Source organism: Trichoderma gamsii (assembly GCF_001481775.2).
Source record: "Trichoderma gamsii strain T6085 chromosome Unknown Scaffold_1.2, whole genome shotgun sequence".
Taxonomy (NCBI): domain Eukaryota; kingdom Fungi; phylum Ascomycota; class Sordariomycetes; order Hypocreales; family Hypocreaceae; genus Trichoderma; species Trichoderma gamsii.
The window spans coordinates 1,003,454-1,022,180 of record NW_020171338.1 but is presented as its reverse complement, the minus strand read 5'-3'; the positions used below and the strand labels follow the sequence as shown (position 1 = coordinate 1,022,180).

The 18,727-nt window shown below is 48.3% G+C and overlaps 9 protein-coding genes across 9 annotated transcripts; 4 read left to right on the top strand and 5 right to left on the bottom strand.

Moving 5' to 3' along the window:
* Positions 1-537: 537 nt before the first annotated feature.
* On the top strand, positions 538-2,395 carry TGAM01_v200300 (hypothetical protein; the record flags this gene model as incomplete). The annotated part of the gene is made up of 3 exons (XM_018803217.2): positions 538-1,131; positions 1,184-1,363; positions 1,418-2,395. 3 exons carry the CDS (start codon positions 538-540, stop codon positions 2,393-2,395), a joined length of 1,752 nt encoding a protein of 583 aa, XP_018663623.2.
* Positions 2,396-2,939: 544 nt separating this feature from the next.
* On the top strand, positions 2,940-4,056 carry TGAM01_v200299 (hypothetical protein; the record flags this gene model as incomplete). Its single annotated transcript, XM_018803218.1, has 3 exons — positions 2,940-3,113; positions 3,242-3,665; positions 3,728-4,056. The coding sequence occupies 3 exons, from the start codon at positions 2,940-2,942 to the stop codon at positions 4,054-4,056; spliced, it is 927 nt and encodes a 308-aa protein (XP_018663624.1).
* Positions 4,057-4,532: 476 nt separating this feature from the next.
* On the bottom strand, positions 4,533-6,002 carry TGAM01_v200298 (fasciclin domain-containing protein; the record flags this gene model as incomplete). The annotated part of the gene is made up of 2 exons (XM_018803219.1): positions 4,533-5,159; positions 5,298-6,002. 2 exons carry the CDS (start codon positions 6,000-6,002, stop codon positions 4,533-4,535), a joined length of 1,332 nt encoding a protein of 443 aa, XP_018663625.1.
* A 1,780-nt stretch (positions 6,003-7,782) lies between these two features.
* Positions 7,783-8,916, top strand: TGAM01_v200297 (hypothetical protein; the record flags this gene model as incomplete). Its single annotated transcript, XM_018803220.1, has 1 exon — positions 7,783-8,916. One exon carries the CDS (start codon positions 7,783-7,785, stop codon positions 8,914-8,916), a length of 1,134 nt encoding a protein of 377 aa, XP_018663626.1.
* Positions 8,917-9,368: 452 nt separating this feature from the next.
* On the bottom strand, positions 9,369-10,235 carry TGAM01_v200296 (hypothetical protein; the record flags this gene model as incomplete). Its single annotated transcript, XM_018803221.1, has 1 exon — positions 9,369-10,235. One exon carries the CDS (start codon positions 10,233-10,235, stop codon positions 9,369-9,371), a length of 867 nt encoding a protein of 288 aa, XP_018663627.1.
* A 1,530-nt stretch (positions 10,236-11,765) lies between these two features.
* TGAM01_v200295 (hypothetical protein) lies at positions 11,766-12,694 on the bottom strand (the record flags this gene model as incomplete). Its single annotated transcript, XM_024548532.1, has 4 exons — positions 11,766-12,044; positions 12,110-12,237; positions 12,309-12,401; positions 12,451-12,694. 4 exons carry the CDS (start codon positions 12,692-12,694, stop codon positions 11,766-11,768), a joined length of 744 nt encoding a protein of 247 aa, XP_024406747.1.
* Positions 12,695-13,192: 498 nt separating this feature from the next.
* On the bottom strand, positions 13,193-14,090 carry TGAM01_v200294 (hypothetical protein; the record flags this gene model as incomplete). The annotated part of the gene is made up of 2 exons (XM_018803222.1): positions 13,193-13,794; positions 13,865-14,090. The coding sequence occupies 2 exons, from the start codon at positions 14,088-14,090 to the stop codon at positions 13,193-13,195; spliced, it is 828 nt and encodes a 275-aa protein (XP_018663628.1).
* A 557-nt stretch (positions 14,091-14,647) lies between these two features.
* Positions 14,648-15,092, top strand: TGAM01_v200293 (hypothetical protein; the record flags this gene model as incomplete). The annotated part of the gene is made up of 2 exons (XM_018803223.1): positions 14,648-14,713; positions 14,769-15,092. The coding sequence occupies 2 exons, from the start codon at positions 14,648-14,650 to the stop codon at positions 15,090-15,092; spliced, it is 390 nt and encodes a 129-aa protein (XP_018663629.1).
* A 1,154-nt stretch (positions 15,093-16,246) lies between these two features.
* On the bottom strand, positions 16,247-17,383 carry TGAM01_v200292 (alcohol dehydrogenase; the record flags this gene model as incomplete). Its single annotated transcript, XM_018803224.1, has 2 exons — positions 16,247-16,953; positions 17,005-17,383. 2 exons carry the CDS (start codon positions 17,381-17,383, stop codon positions 16,247-16,249), a joined length of 1,086 nt encoding a protein of 361 aa, XP_018663630.1.
* Between the last annotated feature and the right edge of the window lie 1,344 nt (positions 17,384-18,727).

Sequence of the window (18,727 nt, the reverse complement as noted above, 5' to 3'; positions counted from 1 at the left end):
TCTTTCAACTCCGACTTGTGATGCATACTATCTATCCATCCCCGCAAAGATCTATGAGCTGGTTCCCCTCACCTTGGGATGTTAGTGCATTCTCGGCCCACGACTGGTTCATTCAGGATGAAAAGCGATAGAACTCTGTAGAATGGCCTTGGTTGGGGCTTCATCAAATTGCGCCAAACTGTAAATTTGATGTCGATTCAATTGGAAGTGAAGTAAAAATGTTTTTGATAGCCTGGGAAACAATTTGCTGTGTGCGCTGCAATACCTATTCTTTGTCTGCGACACCAACTCCACACACCACCGGCGTAATGGATCCTATACGCGTCGGATGAATTGGCTTGCACTTCATCACTTTTAGGGCTTATCAAAACCGAGTAGACGAAGATTGTCTACCTTTTCGCATTTTACTCTACCGAGATTGGTTCTAATTGATACTTCCACATTAGGCATTGGTAGTAACCCTTTGAATGTTGTTTTTGTATCTTCCAGTTTAGCAGCTAACAAGAGCGCCAAAAGAAACATCTCACAAATACCGCAATGAATTCGTCACAACGCCTGTCCAACTATGCCGCCTTTACTCGTCTCGACACTGGCATCAACCAGATCGGCCATTTAGATGTAGAGAAGGGCACGATCCAGCCACTAAGTCTCCTCTCCGGATTCCCTATACAGGATCTCTACCAGGTCATCGAAGCCGGGCCTTTGCAAATCGCCGCTTCTGGCTCTGCCCTTCCCCTCTCATCAGTCAAACTCCTGGCACCAATTTCGGGCCGTGATGTATTGGCTGTAGGCAAAAACTACATGGAACATGCAAAGGAGTTCAACGCCTCGGGATACGACAGCTCGGACAAGGTTGACCTGCCAAGCCACCCGGTCATCTTCACGAAGCGCGCAACCTCCATCATTGCTGATGGTGAAAATATCTTTCTTCACCCGGACTTTTCGAAGAGTGTGGATTATGAAGGCGAGATAGGAGTTATTGTTGGAAAAGCAGGATTCCGGATTCCTAAAGAGAGGGCTATGGAGTATGTTTGGGGATATACTATTATTAACGACATGACTGCGCGGGAGAGACAGAGAGATCATAAGCAATTCTATATCGGAAAGTCGGCCGATACGTTTTGTCCCATGGTGAGTAAGACTGTTTAGAGTGCATTGAAATTTCTCATCTTAACTTTGGTAGGGTCCCGCTGCGGTCCCTAAAGAGGCTCTTCCTTCGGTGCTGCGAGTCCAAACTCATGTCAATGGCGAGCTACGACAAGATGCGACGACGGATGATTTGATTTTCGATATCCCTACGTTGATAAGTACGCTTTCTGAGGGACAAACATTACTGCCCGGCGATGTCATTGCTACTGGAACAGTAAGTCTTCATGCTGCATCTGCTCCCAAAACCACTCTGATGAGATTTCATTAGCCTGCTGGTGTTGGCATTGGACGAAATCCACCCATCTTTCTCAAAGAGGGAGACGAAATTACAGTCACTATCCCTGGTATCGGCACGCTGCACAACAAAGTCACATCTCACAACACAACTACTGAGCGTCTCGCTTCTCAGTCTGTCTTCAGTCTCAGCAACGCAACACGCTCCGTGGGCGCTACAGCCGGATTGACCAATATCAACGGCAAGCTTCTGCATTACAAGCATCTCGGTTCCGGGGACAACAACATCGTCTTCGTTCATGGCCTCGGCGGTACTTTGGAATATTTCTCACCTCTTATTTCAGAAATGAACCTCCCAGACGTGGCATCGTTGCACTTGTTTGACTTTGAAGGCCATGGTCTTAGTCCTACGCACCCGTTGAGCGTCTTGACGGTGGATTCTTTGGCAGCTGACCTCTCTGGCATATTTTCGCACGCGGGTATCACCGAATCGAATCCTGGAACACTTATCGCACAAGCAATGGGCTGTATCGTTGCCTTGAAGTTCGTTCTTAACAACCCTGGCCTCGTCAACAGGCTTGTACTTTTTGGCCCGCCGTCTTTCCCACTCTCCGAGACTACTAGAGGAGTTTTGCAGGAGCGTGGAGAGCTCATTCGCACATCAGGATTGGAAGCCGTGGTTGATAAGATTGTTCTTAGCAGTACGTCTGAGCATACGAGGAGCACGAATCCTCTTGTGATTTCAGCAATTCGACTAAGCTTGCTTGGGCAAGAGCCGGAAGCATTTGCAAAGGCACTGCAAGCTTTTGCCAAGGATGAAGCACCAATGCCTGTTGAGAAGCTCAATGTGCGGACATTGATTGTGACAGGAAGCGAGGATAGGGTCTCTTCGGCGGACGAGTATGCCAGCAAGATCAAGGAGGCAAGAATAGTAGTGCTGCCGAATGTTGCCCAGTGGCATGTATTTGCAGACCTGAAAGGAGTGTCGGATAGCTTGAAGTCGTTTCTATGACTTGAGCAGGTATCGCGATGAGAGCAAAGTGCAAGGTGCAAAGTGCAGTAGCTTAGTTATAGTAAACTTACCATGCTCATAGCAGCAACACGTTCTTATAGAAATGGCGCAAAGCTGAGGCGCACTAGAGACACGCATACATGTAGCTCATAACTCTGAAGGAATTAGCCAGCATGCAACGAATAAGCTAGACTCTGGGCTATTACATCACTCTCTCTCATAGCTATCAAGCAGCTACTCAAATCGGGTACTAGAACAGAAACTACTTTTGATTTGCACCTATGAAAGGCCGCAGGTGCCTATCCAAAAAATCCTGGGGGAAGATGGAATGAATCCTTCAGCCCAAGCGCTTCTCCTCATGTTTGTTTGGGCTTCTACGTCATAACTACATGCACTTACAGCATTGGATTATTCGATTGAAATCATTGAGCATTTTGAATTCATTTCACTTAATCTTGATTGTTTCACTTCATTCAATACCCAATAAAGTCAAAGTCTTACTTCAACCCTATTTATAACGCTGTGCACTTTTGACAATCGCGTCATGTCCAAGACCATCACCGTCTTTGGTGCGACTGGCAACCAAGGCGGATCCTTGGTCCAAGCCATTCTCGCAGACCCAGTGCTCTCAAAGGAATTTCAAGTCCGTGGCGTCACTCGCGATGTGAAGAAGCCAAATGCCCAAAAGCTCGCGTCCATGGGCGTTGAGATGGTCACGGTGCGTTTCAATTCTGCCTGATCTTGCCATGTTTCTTATAGACCGTATAATACAAAAACACCAGAATCTACAATGTACCCGCATCATCATCAATTATGCTCTAATATTGAATGTATAAATGGAGATAGGCCGACATGTCGTCCGCTCAATCAGTCGCCCCCGCCGTCCAAGGCGCTCACACCGTCTTCCTCGTAACCAACTTCTGGGAGAGCATGTCGGCCGACATTGAAATCTCCCAGGGAAAAGCCGTCGTCGACGCCTCCAAGGCCGCAGGCGTGCAGCACATCATCTTCTCGTCGCTCATCAACGCTAACAAGGCCAGCGGCGGGCGTCTGTCCAACATTTCGCATTTTGACGGCAAGGCGGCCATTGAGGAGTATATCCGCCACAGCGGCCTGGCCGGCACTTTTGTGTTGCCGGGCATGTTTATGAGCGGCTTCGAGACGATGATTCAGAAGAATCCGGAGTCGGAACCGGCAGGTTATACGTTGGCATTGCCAGTTGATCCGCATAAGGCTATAACGCCGCTTTTTGACGCTGCGGCAGACACGGGTAAGGTTCCATGCGCTTGAAACAGTTGTGGTACTTTTTTGTTATTGATAGAGACATTCTAGGCAAATTTGTAAAAGCAGCTATAAAAAACTTTCCTGCTCAATCTGGAAAGCGTATCCTGGCCGCGGCAGATTATTATACAATCGACCGACTCATCTCCGAGTTCTCTCAAGTGATCGGCAAGCCCGCGCAGGCAGTCCAGATTTCAGACGACAAGTTCAAGTCGTTCCTGTCGCCAGCAGCGGCACAAGAGCTATTGGAGAACATGAAACTGCTGGAAGACCCTGGCTACTATGCCGGCGAGTCTCTGGAGCCGAGCCTGGGCCTGCTGGAAGAGAAGCCGATAACTTGGAAAGAATTTGTGGAGAAGAATAAACACAAGTGGGCGTAATTTCGTCTATCGAGATTGAGAGTGAGATGGCACTAGGATAGCTTAAAATAAAACGTATATTCAGTTGCTTACGAGGTAGAGAGTATCTCGCCTGCCTATTGTATACTTGCTTTAGTCTTACATTGTAGCCAAGAACTGCCGTATCAACTGTTTGTAACGATCGTGGTGCCACCCACTTGTATAAGATGACAGAGAGCTAATGCTACCCAGTTTCCGTTCCAGTGATTAGCGAGAGAAGAGTAAGATTGCAATAATTACACTTTATCCAAACCACTCGATAGTATCGTCTCACATATATCGCGTGCAGTATTCAAACATTTTTTTTTGTTACCTTCCTTTCATAGCCATGACTCGGGTGTTGTTCAATCATAAGCACATCATGGCATTTCACTCATTCTTACCTATTTCGTATTCTGCTCCGGGCAAATCTCCAACTGACTGATGGTTGCATTGCATTGTAGCAATTGCGCATCAAATCAAACGTAGGGCTCAAGTCTTTTGATCAAGTCGCTGACTTCAATTTCACCCTTTTGCTCGGAATGATGGTGGCGATGGCCTTTGTGTGGGGGAAGAGGAATTCGGTTGACAACCTGGATAACACCATTCTTCCCCACGCCATTGGGCACAACCACGCGGGAATAGCCATTCACCTTGATTGAGGCGAAACCAAAAACGCGAGCAATATCAACGCTGACATGCGCATCGCCAAGCAGGGTTGGCAGATCAAAGGTCTCGTGCGAAAGTGGTTCAACTTCGGACTTGTCGTCCTTGTCGTCCCTCTTATCGTAGAATGCATCAGTGTACAGTGTGGCGTTGGGCACAATGTTGTACTTGAGAATGGCCTTGAGATACTTGCGACCCTTGCTAGTGTTGAACAGAAAGGCGTTGGCTCTTGGGCCCAGCCAATTAAAGGCTCCGTTGGTGGGGACGAAAACGGTGCTACCCTTCAAGTTGACGCCATGGATAAACTTGACAAAGTCGGTCTTCTCATACGCCAACAGCAGAGTTGAGAAGCGATCAGGGAACAGACTGATGATTCGGCCGAGATAAGGGGGCGGGACTAGGATATGGTTCACGGCATGGATAACACCATTCTTGGCAACCTAGAGTTGTGACTTGTGAGCATCGCAATTTGGGAACACAACGAAAAAAGTAATCGAGAGGGCCCCCGCTCGTATAAGTGCGACAAGAGGATCGGGTTGGCTATTAATAGCCTGCTTGATCAGCGGGGAAACACTCACTATGTCAGCAGCGACAACCTTGCTGTAAAAGTTGATCTTTACGCCGCCGAGGCCGACAGAGGTACGAAGACGCTGCGGCTCACCGCCCAGCAATTCCTCGTCGTGGGCAGTCGGCAGCGTGTAGGTATGCAATATCCTCTTTGCAGGATACTCGCCGAGGCCAATGTGGTAGCGCAGCGCGTCCTCGACCACCTTCTTGCTGGGCTTCTTGTGGTCGTCTGGGATGTCCTCGAAGGCCTTATCCAGCGGCACAAAGAGGGTGTAGTTGCTGTCGGTGCTGTTGAGCAGCTCCACCACGCCGGGGTGGTCGTCGACTAGCTTGGCGAACTTGGTCGTGTACTTGCTCTTGGAGATTAGCTCGTATATCGTGTAGCTGCTCTCGTCGTGGTGGCCGTGGCCGGCGGGGCTGCCGAAGTGGTCGCCCGTGTAGCCCAGCCCAACGAGATCGGCCACGGCCTGGCTAAAGTCCTCGTGGATGTGGCCGCGGATGCTGGATACGGCGTCGAAGAAGCTCTCGGCGGCGCTGCGGCCCTCGTCGTCGTTGTCCAGGTGGTGGGAGCCAAACATGACATTGTGCAGGTCGGCTGGATCATCATCACGAGTCCCGGCCAGCGGTGCCTGATTCACGGCTGCCTCGGGCAGCACCAGCGCGCGGGCTATGGCGGCCAGCGACAGAGCAGCGCCCAGGACAGTGAGCTTGGTCATTGTGGTGGATATCAATATCAAATGGTAGGTGTTTTGTGTCAGGCGGGCAATATCAGGTCCTGCTGAGGCTGTAGCTGTATGTAGCTGTAGCTGTAGCTGAAGCTGTCTAGGAGCGGCGCAGACAATGTCTCAATGCACCATCAAGAACGCTCCAGGCGGTGATGATGGAGGAAGAACGGGCAGGCATCGCATCTCATCTGCAAGGGGTTAAGACACCGCTCCATGTGAAGCAAGGTTCGAGCTCCAAGAGGCAAAAGCAGTGCGTAAGGGTTGCTGCAGCTCAGAAACGAAACAAGCGGATGCCCCACCGCCAGATCTATTTCAGGTAGACGGAAGTACTCGCACCCGCTGAGATTCAGGTGTCAAGCTTCTATATCTCCGAGTCGCCAGCGCCAGAGCACCGCTAAGCCTTCTGCGCTAGCCCCCAAAGACCGCGGATGGCCTCCGTGCTGAAGGATCGGATCGTCAAGTTTCCGGCAGGCGGTGCAGGGTCTACCTGGGCGTGACAAGAGGCCTAACAGCTGCGAGTAGCGGGACACGCCACCGATCAATGACCTCACGGATCAGAGCACAGCAGAGCAAACAGCTAAGCTGAGCTGACGGGAAGAAGCATCTGCTGGGAATGCGCCAAAGCCACCGGATCAGCATCCACCACGCGCAATTGGACCATCGACGCGCAACACTTGCTCGGCTCTCGAAGCAGCCGGCGGCCTAAGAAACTATGTACCGTATCAACTCCCCGCCGGAGCGCCGCAGCACCCGCCGTGGTACCGCTACACCGTTGCAACCAACGTGCAACTAGCGTGGAGTTGTCGTCGTTCGCTCTGTTGCTAAGACCCTGAGCCAGCATTTTGCAGCATTTTGCTTCCCAGCGCTAGACGAAGCGAGAAGAAGCTGTTGACGAATGTCGTTTGTTGTCAACAGTTGTACTGCTGCCAACAAGACTCAGCCCTGCGAGTCAACGCCTTGCCACCAAGGTCAACGCCTCTGGCTGAGTTGTCCGTCTCGTGCCAATCCTTGCAACTAAGCCAGGCTCATCCGTCCAAGCTTGTACAACCCTGGGGCTGGTACAACCGCTCCCAACGTGCTTCACATCTGGACCGAGGGGGCGAAGTAATGCTCGCTAGCCCGTGGTGGTGGGCCAGCGATATTGCTGACAGGACAGACCAACGCTGAAGCCTCACCAGTGCTTACTAGTGCCATCCAGCCATGCGGCTCTAGGAAAAGCTGGGATCAATGCGTCCCCGCCCAAGTAGATGCTGACCAAAAAATAGCACTGGATGCTCCAGGGAGGGCCTTGCACGAGCTGGTGCGCTGCTGTTTAAAACCGTTTCGCGTCCGCCTCGTCTTCTCGTCTTCTGATTTCTTTCGGGAGAAAAAAGTAATTTTTCTTTTTTGGCTTGTTGGCGTCCAAGTACCACGACCTTGTGCAACCCCAAACCCGGTTTCCAGCCATCGCAGCAACACGAGACGATCAAACAACGATTCCACCAACGACCTCCGCTAAATAAAGTAAGCTTTCTGCTTCTCAGCGTCCACACCCACCGACGTGCGCCAATTACGGGGGACTCGAGGCTGGCGGCGGGGCTGAATCCTGTCGCTCAACTGTGCTGTCAATCAATCCTTACGTTCGCTTGCAAGCCGCTCGGCCCCGTACTCGTACTCTATCCCGTCTCTCTGTGGTGGCTAGAAATTGCCTGACAGGGGAACTTTACTATTTCTTTTCCTCTTTTCCTCTTTTTTTTCTGGGCACCTTTTCCGGTCAGATTAAATGCCCGAAATGCTTCGCAAGAAAGAGGCGTTTACGCTGGTGACGCCAATCCCAGGCTTCATCCCGCGACAGCTGGCCATCGACATTCTGCACTCTCACAGCGAAGTCCTCACGCTCAACCCGCTTGTCCTCGGCCACAAGCCCATCCCAGCGCCTCGCAATGCCGCCGCCGACGAGTTTTACAGCACCTGGTACGAAATCGAGGAGCGCATCCAGGTGATCCCCGGAATGGGCAAGATGGGCGCCGGCAAGATCAAGTTCAATGGCTGCTTCCACGACATGCCCTGGGGCCTGCAGACTCACATCTATGCGCCCATGAACATTGACCTGCGCAACAAGTATCGCATTTGCGGCAACCAGCCCGGAATCGAGCCGCCAGAGACGCGCGAGATTGGCCTGGAAAGCCTGGGAGCCCCCGCCGACGGCCTCTACCTGCGCGAAGACATCGAGTTCAAGTGCAACATTGCCATGGTCACCTTTGTCAGAGCCCAGCTCAAGGCTGCCAACCGGGAGATGGTCCAGCGCATCATCAAAAAGGCCGAGCTCCTTGATGCCGGCGTTCTCCAGGCCATGATGGAGGACGGCAAGCTCAAAACAGTCAACCCGATGGATCGCTCCGTCACGCCCGCAGTTGGCTCGATGCAAGATCCCAGACGGCAATCTGCTTACGCGCAGAGCCCACACTTTGGACACCAAAGCCCACAGCTAGCACAAGCGTCCCAGATGCCACCAAGCTACTCGCCGAACTACCCCCAACACGCTTATCCTGCTGCTGCCCCCTCCCAGACGCCTCAGCTGCAGGACCCTCGCCAGTCCATGTACCAGCAGCAGCAACACCAGAGCATGTATGCGCCACCGCCAATTCCACCCAAGGAGCAAATGGTCATCATGGAGCTTCCGGGCGACTTCCCTCCTCAAGTTTCTCCTGGACTTTACCCGTCTCCGCTGCCCAGCCCGGGATATCGCCCAGCCTCGGGATCATCAAGCGATCCTCGATGGTCACAACCTCAGCCAAGCCCAGGTTTGGTCAACCCACTCAGGCTGAGCAACGTGAGCCAACTTTCCACGAGCAGCGCAGGCGGAGGCCATCCTCATGGCTTTGTAAGCGAGCTTTCGACACACAATGAAAAATCAGAGTATTAGATGCATTTTGCTGCACTTTTGCATTTTCTTTTCTCCTTCTTCTTATTTCGACGAAGACGAGATGAAATGTCAAACACACCCATGGCGAATGAAGAAAAATGATGTTTGTCAGAGATGAAAGAGAAGCTCGTTAATACCAAAGATGACGGGGGATTTGAGACGCAATCTTTTTCGTCGACCAATACACTATGCCGTATCTCTCAATTTTCTTTTGTATTATTCTTCTGTACATATATACCCCATCTAAAGACGTGTGGCACTTCTTTTGTTTTATTGTTATACCTAGGGAACTTTGGAAAAATAATTTGGAGCTTGGAATACCACTTAGCGTTATGTTTGGTAATCAATACATGATCTCATTGCTTTTACATCTTCTATTTCAGTTGATTCAAGTGTGTTATAAAAGTGATGTGAAGAATTTTATAACTGAACAAAAGGTACCATGTCTCATATCAAAGACCAACAACGGCCATCCATACCAAGGCCAATGCAAGAGTAAACCCAAGGCCTGGGACTTTCACAGCTGTCGCGGCATTATCATTCGATGGAGAAGTAGTTGGTCCGGGTGCTGATGAAGAAGTAGCTGACGGTGCCTCTACGGATGATGAAGTCGATGATTCTGCAGAGAGATGAGGTGTAGGCAGCACTATTGGCTTGTTGGTCTCATGCTCAGAAGACGAAGTCGCCAAGGAGGCTGATGTTGATGTTGGCTTTGATGTCGATGCTGGAACCGAAGCTTCTTCATGGCTCGTTCTGGTGGAGGCTAGGCCCTTAGTAGTGCTTTGGTCATGAGAACTCGTTGGTTTGTCGATGCTATTTGTCTTCGTTTCCTTAGCAGTGGCACTTCCAGCATGCTGGCAATAATGTTCAAAGCCGTTCTGAAAACACGTCTCTCCAGCACGGCAGTATGATCCCTCCGGACAGCAGACTGCTCCTTCAGGCATACAATGCTTGTCACCACAAGGTACTTCGCCAAAATCGCAGACAACTCGACCATCGCATATTTTCCCAAAGGGACAGCAGCCGTCTGTAACGCACGAATATCCCTGCTTACAGTAGCCGTCGCCATCGGGGCAGCAATATGCGCGAGGAGGCATGCAGCCGTCATTGCAGACTAGCTCTCCTGGGCGGCATGGCTCGATGGCGGCGGCGACTTGGAGGGAGGTGCCCTGGAAGAGAGAGGAGGACGGGAACTGGGCTATGAGTCGTGCGTGAGGCTTATGTGAGATGGAATCTGTGGCGGCGAGGGCGATTGATGAGAGAGTGAGGAGTGAGAGAAAGTTGGTGATGGTGAAATGGGTATGAATAGACTTCCTCATGACTGAGAGACTGGAGGCTTTGTTAAAAGTGAATTACTAGACGGTGAAGAGCCTTATTTACTTTCATCAATAGACGGCGGTACGCCTTTTCTATATATATTCACGTTTTACTCGTTGCTTCTGAACCTTTCTGCTGAATGTATTCACGGTTATCATGCCACTCACTTCGTTTAAATCGTTGAACAATATAGCGAAGAAAGCCTCGAGTCCCGCTACTGCAGCCAGCAACGTTCAGCTCGTCTTGGCATCATGCAAAGCGACCAACAGACCGCTTTAATCAAGCCCAAGCTAGCACACGATGCTTTTATCCGATTCTTCCTATTGGAACCAAATCTGTTCACATGAGCATCTCACTGCATGCTTTATGCGGATTGGTATGTCTTTCAGCCCAACTTGCCTGCCTGTTCGTGCCGTTCCACATGTAAACCAGGGAAATTAAGCTTATAGGTGTGGTTAACAGGGATTGACTGCGTTGCTGGAGATATTGAGCCTTGGCGCACTTGGTTGTGTGCAAGGCTAGTGCAACGTTGAGGCTCAAAGGCATAGTGAACTAGGCGACGTGGCATGGCTTCTAATGAGCAGTAGGATCTGTAGCTTGCCTACAGCTTTGCACCCATCCTATCGTATTTCATCTGTGTGTCACCAACTGCATGTAGATATAAGCTTATACATATGTTTGCCGAGCATCGGCAACACACTCTGATAGAAGAGTTCACTACTGCAGGTGATGGATGGGAGCCAACATCAAACCCGCCGCGAGTATTCTATCAATGTCGCCCTAATCACTGCAACCTTTGTGTCAATAACATACATGTGCTGTGCCCTTCTATGAGTCAGCAATTATATTGAAAATAAGCTTTCTTATTAAAGATCGAATCCTATATAGATTATTAGCTGCTATCAATATCGTATCCAACCACGTGCATTGGATAAACGTCAAATCTTTGCACTACCACGTTCTTGCTGAATCACTATGTAGTCTGATAGCTGGTCGGAACTGTTTTTTAATTGCAGCTTGATTGCGTGCGTTTCTCGCAAATCTTTGAATGCGGTCTCTCATCATTTGATGCGCTCAATGATGCTCTAAAAATCCAGATGCAACAGCGCTATTATAATAAACTCCATACCAGCACCAATGCTCTCAAAGCCAATAAGACTTTATTGTCGCGCTATGCTGACGCTGCGCACCGCGAAAACTTGGACATAGAAGTAAGTTAGTCATCACAGCTAGCATCAAGTAAGCTTCATGATAAGGTAACATTGCTTTGTGAGCGGCTTAAACATCTTGTGACAGATGATATGCATCTGCAGCTAGGAAGAGTAACCTGGGCATATCGTGGTTTAGCTCCCGTTATTAGCCCTGTTGATCAGAGCTTAGTTGACTCTACCGAAGCAACAAGTTCTCAAATAAATAGTAAGCTTACATGATAATTTTTTTTTTATTTGACTTGGTTTTTCTTATGCCCTATAACAATTATGCCTGTATAATTACACATCGTGTACTGCCATCCTGTCTATGACCTATAATCTTTATCCTCCATAGGTTTCAAATCCTTGATCATCGTTGTATCGAAATCGCTCAGCCCAGCTGCGGAGTTTGCCAAAATCTCGGCATTGGTGTGGAGTACCATATCCGTCCACGCCTTTTCGAGGCGTGGCAAGATCGTACTTTGGTTTGAATGGTTCTAATGTAGAGTCGGATGAACACAAGATGCTCTCGCGGAGATAGTCTAGACAGTGGAATGCATGGGAGTGCGGTTCGGTAATGTTTGATGCCAGGGCGTCGAAGAGTTCTACTTGAAGAAGATACTTCGTAATTGTTAGTCTATTGATCTTGGTGCAAGACAAATAGGACAGTGATGGATATGGCATACCAGACAGTGTAATTGATGGAAAGTTGCTATTGAGAACCGCCCGGTACCATCGTTGCTGGTGTCTCGGATGTAGTCGGGCACTGGGCCTGCAGCTTCTATATTCTCTATCGAAACATAGCCCTTCCCCTCTAAAATGCCATTAGCAAACTGTTTTTTTTGCGTTATGTATAGATATTGATTGGTACGCCAGGTAACGTACTGGGAAAAAGGTTCATCCAGGCTGCGCGCCCCTTTTCTGTTCGTGGATCATCATACACCCTCTCAGGCATGAATGCCTTTTGGATCGGACCAACTAAAAGCTTTGTCAGTCAAAATAAAGAAATAGACATCAATGCTCTTACGAGGTGGAATATCCAATCCTGGGAGTAATTGTACATTCTCCCTAAATGCCGGTTTAGGCAGTACAGCTCTCCATACTATAAGGCTCGCCACGATAGAGACGATGGAACTCAGCAGAGCGACAAGAGAAAAGTGTATCAATGTAAGGTTAGTTCTTCTCTTTTCCCTGCTCTGCAAAGGAAGGTTTTCGCTCTTTGAACTCAAGAGCGTATCCTCATCTCCAGAGCTGAAGCTTTGTCGAGACATGGTGCCGCCACTTAGAGGCAACAAATCGAAAGAGACAGAAACCTTCGATGCTTGTCATATCTTCTGTCTATAATTACGTGTGTTGATAGCCGTCGGAAAAGCTATGTAAGTGGTTGACTTAAGCGCACTCAGACGGGAAGTTGGTTAGCAACACTGAGGGGTAAAAGGTTACTGGCCTGCACCCTGCAATCATCCAGTTCGGAGGTTATTACGTGTTGCGTGGTTATCAGCACTAGTGGCGGCGATGGGTGTCTGAATCAGGAAATAGTTGTGCGATGCCCTCATCTGGCGAGGAAAGATTTGGCGGGACTAGCAAAAGTTCATTTTACCAAACCAAACCGCTTCTGTCCACAACTCACAATAGACATGGTTCAAATACAAATTAACTATTCGATTTAACCTTGCAGCATCTGTAGTTGAACTACTGGATCTATAACTGTAATTGTTAGTCGACTAGCTATGCATGCATGACTGCATCCCTGGGCGTAATATGACATCCTAGGGTGCAATGTCCAGGACCTTATCACCCTCTTTCAACTCCACTACTATATCCTCAAGCGTCTGATGTGCGTGAACCCACTCTCGTATTGGCTCCCAATCGATGCATTTGTGGTCCGTATTGAAGTCCACGAAGGATCCGTCCACTCCCTGCTCCTTGTCCTTGACCCAATACTGTCCGAAAACTCCCAAGTCGGGTTTGCACTGGATCACCTGCCGTAGCATATCGACGCAGTGCGTTACGTGCTTGGTAATAGTCTGCTCATCTTTGCCAAGATGATGTCCCGGATAATTAGGGCTCGAATAGTAACCGTAGTTGTAAAAGAGGGCCTTGCGGATCAAGTTGAGACAATGCAAGTGGTGGTTAAACTCGAATAAAACTGGAAACTCGCCCGACGGAGTTTTGAGATGGTCCAGACTAATACCGGCGCGAGTTGCTTGCGATTCGGAGAGTAGAAGAGGTTTTGACGTGGTTCCGAGGCCTTCCCATGCCGCATCAACTTCAGGAGATGGAGGAAGGCGGTAGAGGGAAGTTGAGTTGGCAAGAAACGTCCCATCGTAGTGAACTGAACGATAATGAATTGGGATCTTAATCGGCGTAGCTGAAAAGAAAAATGTCAGTAACTCATATCTTTGGAGCCAAATAAGACAAAGATGAGAAAGTAAGCATACGATTCTGCTGTGTATGTCGCACACAAGCTGCATCAAGATATGATGCTCGGTGAACGTAGATGTAAGTCAAGATGTGTGAGCCTAGAGAGAGACCGAGCAAGACGGCCAAAGAGTATAGTAGGTAATCACGCCTGCCACGACTCCGAGTCTCATATTTTGAATGTGAAGAAGAGCCCAGGAAGGGATCAAACTCTTCAGTAGAGCTATCTTCTCTGTCTTTATCCATGTCTTTGCTGGCAGACTTGCGAATTACTGCGGCAGCTACAAGAAAGTGCCTTCTCTTCCTCGACGCAAATTATAAGACGCTGTTCAGAGGCAGTGACAATCTGTAAATGCAAGGATTAACAAGCCAAGGCGGGCTTTTTGTGAGGTATACAAAAGTTCTAGAGCTATTTTAGACTCATTTCGAGGTGTGTCACGAATCAACCCTATCTTGGTGCTGAGAACGCAAGATTTCACATTCCATTTGTAATATTTTGGATCTAGGGCGATAGATGTACGGCATGAAGACTTCTTTGGGCTTGGTAGTAATTGGCATCTTTCAATGATTGAAACCCCGTTGGAGAACGAGGACCAGTAGCTTATCGTTACCCACATGTACAAAAGTGTGGATACTATGTTGAGAAGCTTCGAGGACAATGGATGTTAGTTTCTCGCCGGCTACCATGGTGGTGGTATTGTATATTTTAAGGGGAGCATATTGCCGCCTTGACAGTCTCCCTTGTCTCTTTGACTAGCAATTCATCTCACTCCTGACAATACGTTGGCAAAAAATTTACAAAAATGAAGACATCTCTGTTCCTTGGTTGCATTGCAATCGCGACTTCAGTTGCTGCTGCTCCTGTTCCTGTACGAGCCATCAATCATTTCATTGAATGGGCCAACTACTTACTGTTATTTATAGGACTCTGATACCGTTGCCAGCTACCAATGGAAGAAAGACACTCAAGGCACTGATGGAGTGGCCAGCTACGAGTGGAAGAGAAAGAGGGACACTCAAAGCACAGACGGTGTTGCTAGCTATGAGTGGAAGAAGGACACCGAACACACTGACGGCGTTGCTAGCTATGAGTGGAAGAAGGACACCGAGCACACTGACGGCGTTGCTAGTTACGAGTGGAAGAAAGACACCCAGCACACTGATGGCGTCGCCAGCTATGAGTGGAAGAAAGACACTGAGAGCACCAACGGCGTTGCCAGCTACGAGTGGAAGAAGAAGCGAATTTAGACCTCAATAGAGATAGCTTCTGGCAAATACGAAATGGGTTTTGTATAGCCAAAACCACTAATCAAATATTACAAAGTGGTGAATCCCGTTAGAATTGAGGAGTTCGTCTTATCATATGGCCTACTAAGTTGCTTCAAGGATCCTCAAGACTGCATGTATCTAGTGTGACTATAGAGCGGAGCAACAAGTAATCGGTGACCCTGTTACATGACATCTTCGAACGATGATATCAGTCGTATGTATATGTATTGCCACATTATTCCTCCAATTACGCAATTATGCGAAGAGAACCATTTGCTTGCGGCGGGGTTCGACCTACTGCCCACTTACATGGTCTACCAAGCGGGTATCAAAAAAGCAGGGAATACAGGAATATTTAAACAAATTGAAGGGTAAGTATACGCACATAAATGCTTCTATGATTCCAAATGAATGTGACGCATATCGCTGCTTTGTATACGGATATCTATCTGCGGTCCCTTTTTATATATAACCGCCTGCTTCTGTTCTTTTGAGCGGGCGATATCTTCACCCAAGGCTTTTTATACAGTCTAGGTGCGTGGTATGGAGCTTCGTTTACCCTGGTCACCGAATAGATACATGTAGAATACATATTGAATTGCAAGGGTCTTGCGGTGGCACATCATTTTGCCTACTCGCATGTAGAGAAGTGCCATTACCTACATGTAGTAGGCCTAGCATCAAGCTTATCCATATACCTTAAGTGTGGGCCATTGTCAGCCAAAAATTTCCTCAAGAGGAAGCGTGCATTAGATTAGGTAGCAGGACCATAAGCGAACCCGCCAGTTTAATGGAAAGCGAGGGGAATGCTGGACACGAAGTTGAGAGCTAGCACAGAATGAAAATTCAACAAAATACGTATCCAGAACGGGCTGCGAAGTATTAAGCGGCTGAATTTGGGATGTTCTTTCTGAGTTGTATATTTGCTGGTAAAGCAGGCTGTAACAACGATAGGCCTGATTCAGAAGAAGCTATTTGGTGCAGCGTGACCATATGCCTACAGCAGTAACAAGTTTAAGGGCAATACTGCAGCTAGCCATCAATGCATGTCATAGGCATACACAAAAGTTCTCAATGCCCACTAATTTGTCAACGAAATCCATCCATGGATGTCAATTATAAAACTATCAACTTCATTGCTCCACTCCGGCCGTATCCGAGATTCGGATAACAAGCTTTCTTGCACTGACTGATCCACTCTTGAGTCGTTGAAGCGCGCTCTCTAAGCCGTATAGTCCGCCGGGCACAACTTCGTGGGGGTGCGCACTGAACCATCCTTCGTTCAACCCCCTTCCGATAAACTTCAGCATCACAGTTGTGAACTGGAGTATTCCTAGTCCTTTGCTCTTGAAAGTAGATTTGACAAGCGCTTCGTTCCCTAATCCACATTGGGACATCTCAACGGCTGTATTATATCGCGGTATTCCTTCGGAAATCTCATCGGTTGGAACCGGCAGCACAACGGCCATCTTTCCGACATCTCTGTCTATTATCTTGCAAACGTTCCTAATGGTGCTCTTTTCGCTCACAGCATCAAATGCAAATTCGAGTTTCTGGTCTCCCAGAGCTGCCTTTATCGCTTCAACCACCGCATCATCTCCTTGGCGATAGTCAATAATGGTATCGCCACGAGACCGGTCGATCAACGTCTCTACAAAGTCGAGTCCTCGTCCAGCAACTGCAATAATGGGGTGGATATTTGACAACACCGCCAGCTTCAATGCGTAAGCGCCTACCGCAGATGCGGCACCGTAGATCAGAAACGGCTGCGGCTTGTCGCAAGGATCCCAAGGGTACGGAAGAGGAAGGCGGAAATACATTCCCAAGCAAGATGTTATAACTGCTAATGGTATAGTCGCGGCCTCTATCAAGAAAGATTAGTGAAACTAACAGTTATAGCTAGCAATGATCCAAGGCGAACCTTCGAACGAGACATGATCCGCCAAGTGGAATGTCATGCTTTCGTATGCAATAGCATACTCAGCCCAGCCTCCTCCTGGACTCAACGTTTTGTGGAAAACACCGACTCGGTCGCCAACTTTGAACTCGGTCACATGTTGTCCGACTTGATGAACAATTCCTGAAAAGTCGTCTCCTTCGTTGGTGCGCGTCACTCCAGGTACGGCGCCGTCGGCAACTTTCCAATCTTTGGGGTTCAGTCCTACGCAGGCAACCTTGATAATCATCTGATAGGCTCCTGGATTCGGTATTGGTGAGTCAATAACGTCGACCTTTGGCCCAGGGTAGGTGACTGCCTCTTTCATCGTCATTGCTAGAGCATGAAATAATTTCCGCTGATTGTATATGCTATTGAGCTCAGTTTAGCTGGAGTTGCTTACCTCGGACCGTCTAGATCCTGAAGGTGATGAGTTGCAGGTTGAAATCGCAATGATATCAATACATTACAAACAACTTATACCTCGGTGATGCGGAGTTTACAAGCAGTACCTTCCACTTCGCTGCTCCTTTGCTGAATCATATCCGCCATGCCGAGCGCAATTACCAAATCTAAGCATCATAAATCGCATACAACGCACATTATTCATGCCAGTTCCAGGCTAAAAGGGTATCCAGTGTCCCTAGGTAGTTACTCGACAAGGCAATTCATATGCCGAGTGGGTTCAACGACCGGTCCCGAAAGGGCATTACATTGAATTTTGGAAACGTTTGATACGCCAAACGCCATCTCCGCAAGCCCGCATCTCCACATGTTCGAGATCAATTGTCCGCGAAACATAAATCTTAAGAGTAAACAATTACAATTTTAGCAGGCAATTAAACATATAACAACTGTGTGGACTTCATCTATGCTACGACTAGTACAACTGATAGGGAAATAAACTTCAAATATGCTACGAGCAGCGTATCAACGTTTTTGCAAGTGTACTAATTCCAGCCTTGAGGGTCCCATTTTTTAGGCGCAAGTTTTTGCTTTATTGGTCTATATGCGAAAAGTGGTTGGAGATAAACATGTATTTTGTATAAGTGAGGCCAGAGAGACAATCATAGCTGCATGCGGAACTGTGCACAAATTGCGGAGTTTGTAATTACTAGAATCTTTCAGCCCTTTCCGATTGTCAACCACAGACCCTGTGAACGGTAGTTTTCAATGAATTCTTTACTGAACTAGTAATGAAACAGGCTGCTGAACTCAAAAATAGATTTATAGCCAGCCCTTGCTCAATTGCCGCGACCATGTCGCCGCGAGAAGGGTGGCGAGTATCAAGTAAGTCCACATCGTCACCTCTATCGCTGGACGTATAGAATGCAGCGTCCTGAATTTCTTCTGTCGCTCATCTCTCACGAGGAAAGAGGCTCTTCATCTCTGTAAGTCTGGGCTACAGCAGTGTTTCATTCAGAAGGACGAGGTATGAATCAAAGAAAACAGATCGTACCCAATGGTTTTATGACAGGTAAAAGTCTATTCCCTTTCACTCCATAAGAGCCAAGCGTTCAGATTGACGAATTCCCAATTATGTTATACAAGCAGTTCCAAGCTCTGTGTATGGAATGAAGTAGCCGGCTTCGTTATGTGAAAGTCATACGTGATGAATCGTTACCGTGCTGTTAGCCACCATTTCAATGAGTAGCTGTTTCAATAACAGATCAATCAC